Raw genomic sequence first — 12,191 nt, 5'->3', positions numbered from 1 at the left:
GCATCAGGGGCAGGAGTGATGGACATAGAGCCGCAAGACACAAAGTGAAGAAATAGTGAAAAAAATTAGGCGACTTTATGACTCACGTCTCTATAGTAAATGCAATTCTACATCCTGTGTAGTTTATCACCAGCCTTCTGTGCATTAAAGCATTTATCTGAACTATTGCACCACATTTCATAAATAATAATAACACAGTTTTGACTTTCATTTACAGTAGAAGTGCAATTCTATGATATTTGTAACATTTTGGAGTCGTTTTACTGTAGGCAGGAAACAGCTGACACTATAGTTTTGATAGCTGACATTTTTTAGCTTGTGGCGTGTGGTCTCTTCGCTGCAAAACTTTAAATCTCATACAATTCTCTTGTCTGTGGTGTGTGTTTGTTGTCACACATTTAATAGTTTAACAGTTTCCTATAATGTTTGGCTGGCTTAAATCTGTGTCTGGTAAAAGACCACATAATGTGTCATATTATAGAAACTACCATTATTTGTGTTGCAAATGACATTATATTTCATGGTACTGCAAGTCAGTATAGAGTGTTAAACTTCTTTTCTTTAGTATTAACTTTGAGTTTGAAGACAGCATTAGTCTTTAGTAGTACAAGGTGATTGGAAATCAAGTAAAACATCCACAATAGCAAATGTAGGTTCCTTTTATGCACTGTTTTCCTGTAATAACTCAGAGTTGCTTATGTCCTCTGTAGTACATGTCCTTATAAATTCACTAAATTTTGCTTTGACATTTGACTTAATGTTAAATGTATGCCTGTGTTGCCAGAGCCTGAGTTTGTGGACTCCTTCTCCATCCCGGACACTCACAGTTCGGATGATGATAAAGTGTACTTCTTCTTCAAAGAGAGGGCTGTTGAGGCGGGACAGTGGGACAAGAAGGTCTACAGTCGTGTCGCTCGGGTTTGCAAGGTACAGTTACAAAATATATGAGTCAAAAATGGTCTTCATAAATAATAATATTAAACTGTTTTTGCAAGGTAAATTTAGCTCAAGGTATGTCCCAGAATCTTTGGGAGTGAATTAATTTGCAAAGGGGGAAATTATCAACATGCGCAAGAATTGAGACAGAGGAAATGAAAATGGAGTTGTTTAGCAGATTATGCTGCTGGACTTGACACCCACAAGTCTTCCACTGATCTGGAGCTTTCCACAGCAGCTGTCCATCAAACTGGGCTTTTACACAACTGTCCCATGTCCTAAAGACTGTCCATATCCTAAATACTGTCTCATACAGTGTTCCCTCGTTTATTGTGGGGGTTACGTTCCAAAAATCCACAAAGTAGAAAGATATATTTTTTACAATTATTATATTTATTTTAAGGCTGTAAAACCCCCTCACCACACTCTTCATACACTTTTCTTAGACAGACATTAACATTTTCTCACATTTCCCTCTTGTTTAAACATTCTCAAGCTGGATTCCAACCTTGGTCTTCAGAGCTCAAGTCCATTGTCTTACATCAACACGGGGAGAACACATTTGATATTCAAATAAAGCTGTAGATTGACTTTCTCACTTGCCTAGTTTGGCAATGTTCGCTCATAAACCAGTGTAAGCTGTGACTGGGGCAAAAAACTGTATTAAAATCTGAAGTGTTAAGGTAGCCACAGCTCAAAGGTTAAATGGGGAAAAATGAAGTGAAAGAGTTAAAGTGTTATGAAGTATTAATATTGGTTACAGTGAAGCTATAGAAGTGCGGAAATGCCGTTATGTAGAAGTGTAAGTAAGAGATACTTTGGCTCCATCATGTAATTATTTGTATATACTGCAGTCCCATGTGAGGTATTCATAAGAATTTTACAATCGAAGATAAAAAAATCTATTTCTATTAATAGTTCAAAACCACAGAGTGACATATGTGAAAAGTAATAGCAGCAAATAGAAAAGTCCGACAAGTGTAATCTTTGAGTGTAAAAGAGTTGAGACGTGCCAAAAACGGAAAGAAATGGGAAAATGTAAAAGCAAATAGTCACTCAGTAAAATATAAAATATACCAACTTAGATTTGTAATTCGCTGGCCTCATAGCATAACTACAAGTAGGTGTTTTTCTTTTTGGTCAAATTTAGCCTTCTGTCTAATTCTAATTTTCAGACCTTGCTGCATCTGTAGGTATCTTTGGCTCTGTCCTTAGCCATTCAGAATCATTTTTAAAGACCAAAAAAATAACAAAAAGATACACACACACAAACCACTGTCACTGTCACGCAGTTCATTTTTGTAGAAATATAACTTTATGCTAACAATATGTAAAAGAATACAAAATTTACAAATATCCATCTGTGTACATGTATTTCTATCTTTTTTCCAGAATGATGTTGGTGGTAAGAGGAGCCTGATAAACCGCTGGACCACTTTCCTAAAAGCACGGCTGGTCTGCTCTATCCCAGGACCCTCTGGAGTGGACACACAGTTTGATGAACTGGGTAATACTCCATGCTCCTACCTCCTGTCTATCTCCTCTGTACTTGCTTTTTTATATTACACCAGTAGTTTTCAAAGTGGGGTTCAGGTACAACAAGGCAAGGCAAGTTTATTTGTATAGCACAATCCATACACAAAGTAATTCAAAGTGCTTTACAGAATAAGAAAGTCATTAAAATCACAATACAACAAATCAAAACATCAATAATAACAAATAATCATCATCAAATTAACATTAAAGGAAAAAAGTGCAGAATAAAACCCCTTTATAAAAACCTTTCTGTCATATGCACAGATAAACTGTTTTGAACCTGAATTTAAACATTGTCAAAATAGAGGCCTGTCTCACATCTTCAGGAAGCATTCTTGAGTAGAATATTACATTCAGAAACTGATTAGGGTAGCTGGAAGTGGATTTTGATTACTATAGGTTACCATGGTGATGATTTCTCTAGTTTGATTATGCCTCATTGGCTCAAACCTGTGGATATCCCAGATGTAGTTTTGTTCTGATTTTGGGTAATTTTGTTTAGTTTGTTTAAATAGGACTTGAAGAGGCAAATATTTTCTAAGATAATACTAAGTTTGATAACCATTGTGTTATGCAAGAACTCTGGGAACAGCCTAGATTTTGTCCACCCTTCCTTCATTTGTGCAACCTTTGACTTTCAAAATAAAAGTCTTTTCATTGAGCTGAAATCATCTCCTCCTATCCTTCCTTTACTGTCCTCCCATGTCTTCCACACCCATTACACCTGAAAAAATACTCTGTATACATGTACTGTGCTCATGACTGGATTTTTAGTACTAGTAATGTGAATATATCGGATTACCCAAAACTACAGCTATTGTTCAAAACATGACATAAGCATAAGTGAATTTAATGTGTTATTATTTTATTTTATAGAGGATATATTTGTTTTGGAGACAAAAGACCCCCAGAACCCCACCATCTATGGCGTCTTCAGCACGTCCAGGTATGATGTTTTATTAATTAATTTGTTAAATTGATGTTCTAAAGGGAATCTCTTTCAGATTTTCAGCAATAAAGATAAATATGTTTTTCTATTTTTAAATATAATGTTTTACTAAAAAAAAAATTTATATGTTAAAAAAAGCTTTTTATGTTTGAATGTGTTAAAAGGTAAAGGAGGTACAGTGCATGAATTCATTCACTAATGTCTAAACCTATTAACATAAGAAACTGTTTTTAATTTTAAATCTCAATGACTTATTGCATACCATACAGGAAGCTTTAGCATAGGTCAAATGTGGGAGTGTTGGGGTCAAAGTTAGACCCCTCCCTCAAAAGCCTAGGGTGACATTCCAAAAGCCATTCCACTGTAATAAAACCAAGCAAAAGTAGCTCCGTTACTTAGTAGTTTATATTTTCTTAAAATTTATCATCATTAAAGTTGCACTATGTAACTTCTCTCTGAAGGGTCTGCCCCCTGCTAGTTTCCATGGAAATCTTATGGCTGTTCCAGAAGGGTTAGACAGTTCAATCACTAGAAACAAGCAGGTGCCACTATGCTGGTCAAGTTACAGGTCAGATTTGGGGAGAAGAGAGCCTGCTCACAGTAGTGCTGTATTGTTTAAACATCCTAAGAGAAGCAATAACATCTCAAACCAAAAAGCAGGTGACCTCCAGCAGGAAAGTTACGTAGTCTAACTTTAAATCTCTTGTCTTGGTCCCACAGCTCGATCTTCCAGGGATCAGCAGTGTGTGTTTACTCCATGGCATCCATCCGCGCTGCCTTTAACGGACCATTTGCTCACAAGGAGGGCCCTGATTATCGCTGGGTGGAGTATAAGGGCCGCATACCCTATCCCAGACCAGGCACTGTGAGTAACTCTATGAAAATACAAATCCTTATATAGTGACTGTAATATTATATAGCAGATAGTAGATTATAGTAAAAAGTAATTGCATTAAATATTGATTTACAGACTCAGCACACAGTAGGGTCGTATTGTAAGTATTGATAATGAGATACTAATTGTTACTAAAACGAATATCGAAACTAGGCACTCATGTGAATGGGAATCAATATTGGAAATAATGTACCATTCCTAAATAGTTTTAGAATGTTCTTGATTTATATTAGAACTAGTATAAAACCACATGATAATATTAACTATTACTTCGTGTTGAAAATTATATTCTATTGTATAATTTATTTATTTTTTTTATCATTGTTGAAATCAAGTCTGAAATGTTAGCATTGTGACAGCTTTAGTGTAAATTTTACACAGAAGAAAATATACAACAATTATGCAACATAAAATAAATTAATAACTTTTGTTAAAGTAAAGTCTTACAAACTTTCAGTCAAACTTTTTTTGCAACTTTCAACTATAACATTTTGAAAGCCAATACCCACCAAAAGAGACTAATTACAAATACTACCAAAAAAGTACTACTATACTACTGCAACTTTAAAATAATTTGTACCCAAAATGCTCGTGCGTATAGAATCTACAGACAGACAAATATCTTATATCAACACATTCTTTATTACAGAATACCAATGCATGTTGTGAATTAAACCTTATCTTGTCAGTCTTACAGGTCGTTAATTATTAGACACTTTTATAGGAGTGGGTCATGTGTAAGATATTTTGTTTCATAAATTAGGCTTAGTTTGCACAATATATTTCACATATTAATGCTTCTTTAGCTGATAACGCACGCAGGGGGTAGAAGGTGATAAGCAGAATGTAGGTCATAAATCTGTTCATTGTTACTTTGACAGGGCTTTATCAGTGATGGTAAATGTGTGCACGATTTTAAGATACATCTAACATAACCAAGCTGCAATGGATTAGGAAACTGTCTAGTGCACCATATGAAATCAAACTAAACAAATAACATTAGAAATGTTTGAAATCAGCTGGATTTTTTGTGTATTAGTTAGCACTAGTTTGTTCTATGTAAAACACAATACTGATCTAAAAGGGTAGAAATAATTGACTCCCTGTGAAATCCAGTACTGATAGACCCTACTCAAACATACAGGAATCAATCTAAATATAGTTTTGAGTAAGCTAAGGATGAGGAAACACCATTATAACATGATTAAAGATTCATAATTCATAAAGCATCCCTACAGTATATCAGACAATATTGGAGACTTAAATAAATATAACAATTTATTTTCTCTTCCATTTGTATTATTTTAGGAATAGATGATATAATTTTTGACGATATATATATATATATATATATATATATATATATATATATATATATATATATATATATATATATATATATATATATATATATATATATATATATATATATATATTTGTTTTTATTATTTGAATGCAGTTCAACTTTTTCCTCTCCAGTCTTCCTATTTGTCAGTGACAGTGAGTGACATTGATTTAGCCAATCACAGTGAAGTGTGAACTCTCAAAAGAAGTAAACAGCTTTAGTAATCTTTATCTCAATTCAAGCAGACCTAACTGCTTCATATTGCTTTTAAAGTCCAAATTGTGATCTAGGTTCTAAGAAATACATTTTGTGCCTTATCAATCCTTTATTAATCTTTTTTATGATTCTCAAATAGCTTAAAGTTTCACTATGTAACTTTTCTGGTTGGGAGTGCTCCATCTGCTTTCTGTCCTTGAACATGGTGCTTTGCCTGGAATAGTCCAAAATATGGGAATGTATTTAGCTTGGTTTTTATTCAATTAGGTATTTTGTCTCAAAAATACCCTGAGAAACGTGTAACTTGGCATGGTGTCACATGTCTAAATAAATGGATGGATATTAATGCCGTACTGTGGGGCATTTCAGGAAAAACAATAATCAAAAACAATGTTTGTGACACCAAGGACTACAGACGGAGATTAGCATTTTGCTAAATCTGGTGCAGCCATCTTTTTAATGTATCTCCACATTGTCCTTCAAATAAATAAAATAAATAAATAACAATAATCTCCATGGGTACAAGCAGGCGGCAGACCATACACCAGAAATTTCCATAGTGCACCTTTAACTTTCAGTTAATACATTATGATAATGACACTTTTGCGGCCTCTAAAACACATTACTCCGACAGCACATTTATTATTGTTTGCAGGTATTGTGTGGTTTTCTGGTAAGAATGAGCTAATAGGAACAAGCTGATGTAGCCTTGAGAGAGTTAATCTTCAGTGATTTTAGCTGTAACCCTGCTCTCCTCTGGGACACTGTGGTACATTTGGGGGCTGTGTGGGGTGTTATTGGACCCTCCCGCTGGGACGTGGCGCTCTCTGGACAGGTTTACTATCATGGGGTTGTTGGTAGAGTAGGCTGACCTCCCCAGTGTTAGTGTAAGTGCATGTGAGTGTGTTTAAAAGGGGAGAAGTGTGGGCCCAAAGAGAATCTGGACTAAATGAAGCAGTCAGCTGTGTCACTGCAGCACAGATGTCTAATAGCTACCAGATTGGGGATGGTGACTTCAGTTCTTCCTCAGGTCTTATGATCGAACTGGCCCACGTTGTAAGGGACTTTGTCATACTTGCATTTTAAAACATTTTCTTTAGTTTGTTGATAGAAAAAACTAAAAAAGCCATTATTGTGAAAGAAAAAGTATAATCTTTTGAGGAACTTAGATAAACTTTATTGATTCACAATGGATATAACCTGGATACAGTTGTTCACTCAATACAGAATACTTACAAAGAGCAAAACATAGAAGATTACATAAAGTTGGAAAATGTTGTACTCAATTCGGGAAAAAAACCCTCATTACTACAACATTACTACCATTACTACCAAAACCAAAACATCTACTAAAATATCTACTATGTCAATTACCAGTTGATTAACAACTATTACCACAGCATTTGTTATGGTAATAGTAATAGTATACTGGGTAATATCAAATAAAGTAGGACCGGTATGACAATTGGCCAATATATCTGCCCGATATTCTAATTTTTTAGTCTATTGGGTAATATTGGCCTTAAATCTCCAGCAGAGGCCGATATTTTGCTTGGCCCAACCAGCTGACTAAATATGCACAAAGATTATATGCATAAAACACTTAAGCCCAAAGAGAGTACTGCAAAAATGTGAATACACAGCTCTCGTATCCAGTTTGTTGTAAAACAAGGTTGTGGATGAGTACAGATTAGATTGTTGGCAGAGCTTATCGGTCATTGGTTTCTCTGGATTCTGATCTGTATTGGCACCAGCCATGAAAAAAAAACCCACATCAGTCTATCTCGATCAACGACTATTTAAAATGATTGGATCTCGAATAGATTGTATTAATAAGTCATAACCAGGAAGATTTATGTTACCATTTTGATATGAAAGTATGTGACATTGGCAAAATTTGGTATTTATTTTACGTAGCCACCACAATATTCTTGTGGCTTTCTCAGTCATAATTCTCAAATAGTGTCTTATTTTTTAAATGCTTCTGTCAGTCACTGGCATTACAAATAGTGGCACATGGTTCGTTCTTTTTTGGTATTTTTAAATAAATAACGTAAATAACACAAATACTAATCTGTGTGGTATATTGACCAATAATTGCTTTGGTTAATAATATAAATATTGATATGCTTTATTTTTCAGTGTCCCAGTGAGACATATGACGCTCTGTACAAGTCGACTAAAGACTTCCCAGACGAGGTGGTGAGCTTCATGAGGCAGCATCAGCTCATGTGGGAGCCAGTGATGCCACTAGGGGGCAGACCCATCTTGACCCGGGTCAACTCTCCCAACCTGTTCAAGAGAATCGTGGTGGACAGAGTGGACGCAGAGGACGGACCCTATGATGTCCTACATCTAGGAACAGGTAAAGACAAGGGACAAAGATTTACCAGACAGATGACATTAAGGATTCATATTGCATTTATTTTGTAGTACTATTGGGGGATTAGCACTGTTGTAAATCTTTATAACTCCTATGGGACCCCTTGCTCATCTTTACCTTAGCTTTCTCCTCTACATAATAGTAATGAGCTGATTGAAATAGTTTTTATTTTGTTATTGACGAGGTATAAAAGTGTTGATTCTGATGCAGAACTATTGACATTTCTCTGAAAATGGCTTTGTAATATGTTGTTTATATTTACTTTATTCACACATTTACTTGAGTTCAAGCAGTGGTTTAAAAATTGGTTCCCAAAAATTGGTTCAGAAAAAAACTTTTTTTTTTTTTATTACATGTTTTGATGGCTGGTGGGTATCGGGATAGCACTATAGAAGTAATAGTGTCACCACAAATGGATGATAAAAATCTACAGAAATTGTATTTCATAGGTTTTATTTAGTTTTATTGGTTTTGCCCAAGTACTGTTTTAAACAAAACTCTCATTTGAGTTTTCACAGTCCCAGATATTATGTTAAAATGCTATTTCAACCTCCACTTTTATATATGGCAAAATTACCATAGAAGAATCTCGCCGGACAGAAGATCAGAGAGCACAGGTGATCAGGAAAAAACAAGGATCAAATAAACTTATGGATGGTAGCTTTAACATTGCAGGGCGTTCATATTCTCAGTATGCTTTTGGAGTGCATTTGTTTTGGTGCTTTCAGCTGCACAGACCTGTTTAATGTATCAGACACACATATCCTACAATGCTTTACTCAGTCTGACAATGCCTGTCTGGTGATAAATGGAAAGGTTATTCAACATGTGGTGACAGGGCGAGGGGCCACGGAGGTCACGCAGGGCAATAAATCTTCTTAAAGTGGATTCCTCTGTACCATCTCTCATCTCCTCATCAACGCCATAGTATACCTGCTGAGAACTGCACCGCTGCTCTCAAGAATGGGATTTCACTTATTGCTATAGGAAGAATTTACAACCCACTGTGTTAGTCAGAAAAGCTATTCTTATCTGGAAATGGCTTAAAAGTTGCAGGCCCCCAAAAAACATAACATAACTCCCTTGCAATGATATATCGCCAACCTGTGTGTAGTTGTTTAAAGGCACAGTACCAGATTTGTACTGTTTTCAAAATGTGAAAAACGGAACTATTTCATTTTACACTGTTTAGTTATTTCTCACTCTAATGTATTCCGAGCATCCAAATTATTCACCATGATGAGCTCATAAGTGCATTTCACAACTTTCAGAGGCCAGACCAGAGTTTTGCCATCACAGTAAAGCTAACAACAACTAGCATGATAACAGTGCACTTCCTAATTCCTTCGATAATTTATAATTAAATGCAGACAGTATACAGTGTCTCATTTCTGCCATAAGAACTTATACAATATATCTTTACTGGGGGATACAAAGGACCAGTGAAGATATAGCAATAACTGCTGCTTTTCAGATAAACAACAACTTGTTTATTTATTGTTTAATAATGTGTAATATGCAGTATATTGAATCTTGTAAATACAGTAATATAGCAGGAGGATGACAGCTGAAAAGTTTTAGGCTAAACTGTCAAATGAAGTGACAAATGATCAGTTACACTGTATAAAATGGTTTTCACACAGAATCTGTGATATTTACTTAAAATAAAGATCCTTCCTCTGACAGTATCCACCAAGAAACAAGCTTATATCACAAGTCCTTAACAGACAAAACTCATTTCAGTATTGTTCATGATGTGTCCCATATAAACAATGACCATTTCCCAAAGCACTCAGACAAAAAATAAAAAATAAAAAATTGAGCTGAGTGCTAAAAACTTCCCATAAGTCAAGATAACGTATCCTTGTAGTAATGTGAATCTTGTGCTCTGTGCCTATACATTCCATAATTTGTAGGCCCTATTTTGTGTGTGAAAACCATACATCTGACATGTAGCCATATCAGAGCTTCAAAGTTTCATGTTTTATTGTGCAGTTCAATTGTAGCCCAGAGCAAATTGACACAAATTTGCTGTGTCTGCACCTTTGACCTTTAAACATTACAGTTTAAAGGTGAAAGGTGCAAACATCATTCTTTTTGGCATTTGCTAGTGAAAATAAAAAATTGCCACTTTGACCAACTTAGTGTAAAAACAGCTAATCAGTGTAAAACAAATATTTTACATGTGAACAGCAATTTTGATGGTGCAAACCTTTTTAATTTGATTTTGGATACTCAGTTAACAAGTAAAACTATGTAACTGTTTTTGCGTTAAGTCAATTTGACTTAAAACACTGTGGACCCATCATTACTCCCTAATATTTATACAAACCGTCGTGTTTTATTAGAAATTTTAGCTATACATTAGACATGAGTTGTTCTATGTTCTTTGTCTATTTTACTTGTTTGACAAAGACATCTGGAAACACAAATGTACATAGACAAACCTCATATATTATAGTAAGCACTGCAATGCCAAACAAGGCCTCTTGACACTAGGTGTGACTGTAGAGCACATATTGATTTATATCACACATAAAATGATAACTGCCTTGGCTTCTTGCACTCTGTAACCGCTGTTTGGGCAGTAGCTCCAACTCAATATCGTAAATCCCAGAGTTATTCTCATTTTCACATTCACTTCCTGGTTTGGACTATTTCTATGACGACAGTAGAATGCGGTCTCTGTCCCTCTGCAGTAAACTTAAACTGGATCTGACTTTTTATGGAGATGTGTTCATATGAGAATAAGATGAGGGTATTTTTATAGTTGTGCTGTGTATCAGGATCACAGGCACCACAGACTCACTTCTGTTCAAACCAGGAAGTGTTATATTGTTGTTAAATTTAATACTGTACAATGAAATGCTTTGTTAACATTTACTACAGAATTTTAACACCAATGTCCCACCCTTTGTATGTAATGCAATACTTAAATTACCATGACAGCAATGTATTGTAGTCCAAATACTTTTTTCAGGTTTACGAGGGGGTTATATTAAGTAAGGCGTTTTCTCCAAAATTGTGTATTTAAATAATAATAATAATAATAATAATACTTTTTACTTTTTACTTAAAACACCTTTAAGGAATAAATGTTGGTAGAGTGCTCGTCCTCTGATCCAAAAGTGAGTGATTCGAAACCCACTCTTGACACAAACATCAGTGGTAGAGTGGTCAGATCTCTTGGCCCATAGGTTGGTAGTACAATTCCAGCTCCACAAATTAATACTGTTGTGTCCTTGAGCAAGACTCTTACCCCACCTCACCTCCAGTGTCTGCGTACACTGGTGTATGAATATGTGTCTGAATAGGTGAATGATTCCTTCTAAAGTGCTTTGATTGCTCTGAAGGTAGAAAAGCTCCAGCTCGTGGTGCCTAAGACGAGACTCTATACCATGCCCCATGGACACATCTTCACTCATGGTTGAGAGCACGGCACAAACTGAAGAACAGGTCGGCGGCATTTGAGTCGGCACCAAAATTTTTCCAGATGCGCGATTGGCAGATAGCAAAGGCCACCCACTGTGATAGCCGTACAATGTTTTCACCTCAAAATGTGTCAGAGAAAAATTGCCAATTACCAAAAAATGTGTGAGCAATAAAAGTGCTGACAAATTTATTTAGATTCCCAGATAAATGTAGATCATGTCAGCAGTTGATAAATCTCCATGGAAAGCTTTCAACTGCACCAAAAAGATTGTTGGCCCACCGCTTATATTTTGTTTATAAAATGTGCTATACAAATAAACTTGGATTGGATTGGACGTGTGATAAATCATTTACTTGTGAGGAAAGCATGCCCTCAAAGTTTTACCATTACAACCTGCCTCTCCAAACAAAGACAGTATTCTTGTCCTCTGTTTACACAATGCCTCACTGTCTAATACTGGATATGACCAACGCTTATTAGTTTTTATCCATGTCTTGG

At 35.4% G+C, this 12,191-nt stretch overlaps 1 protein-coding gene across 2 annotated transcripts in view; it reads left to right on the top strand.

Moving 5' to 3' along the window:
* si:dkey-49n23.1 (semaphorin-3D) overlaps positions 1–12,191 on the top strand; it is a 102,532-nt gene that overhangs the window by 80,242 nt on the left and 10,099 nt on the right. For both annotated transcript variants that reach the window (XM_033966678.2, XM_033966680.2), the window contains exons 8-12: positions 785–927; positions 2,329–2,443; positions 3,349–3,418; positions 4,142–4,286; positions 8,020–8,242. In XM_033966678.2, coding sequence (XP_033822569.1) covers positions 785–927; positions 2,329–2,443; positions 3,349–3,418; positions 4,142–4,286; positions 8,020–8,242 — 696 coding nt within the window. The remainder of the gene's footprint in view (positions 1–784; positions 928–2,328; positions 2,444–3,348; positions 3,419–4,141; positions 4,287–8,019; positions 8,243–12,191) is intronic.

Source organism: Periophthalmus magnuspinnatus, chromosome 5 (genome assembly GCF_009829125.3).
Source record: "Periophthalmus magnuspinnatus isolate fPerMag1 chromosome 5, fPerMag1.2.pri, whole genome shotgun sequence".
NCBI classification, from domain to species: Eukaryota; Metazoa; Chordata; class Actinopteri; order Gobiiformes; family Gobiidae; genus Periophthalmus; species Periophthalmus magnuspinnatus.
This window is presented reverse-complemented; position numbering and strand designations above follow the sequence as displayed.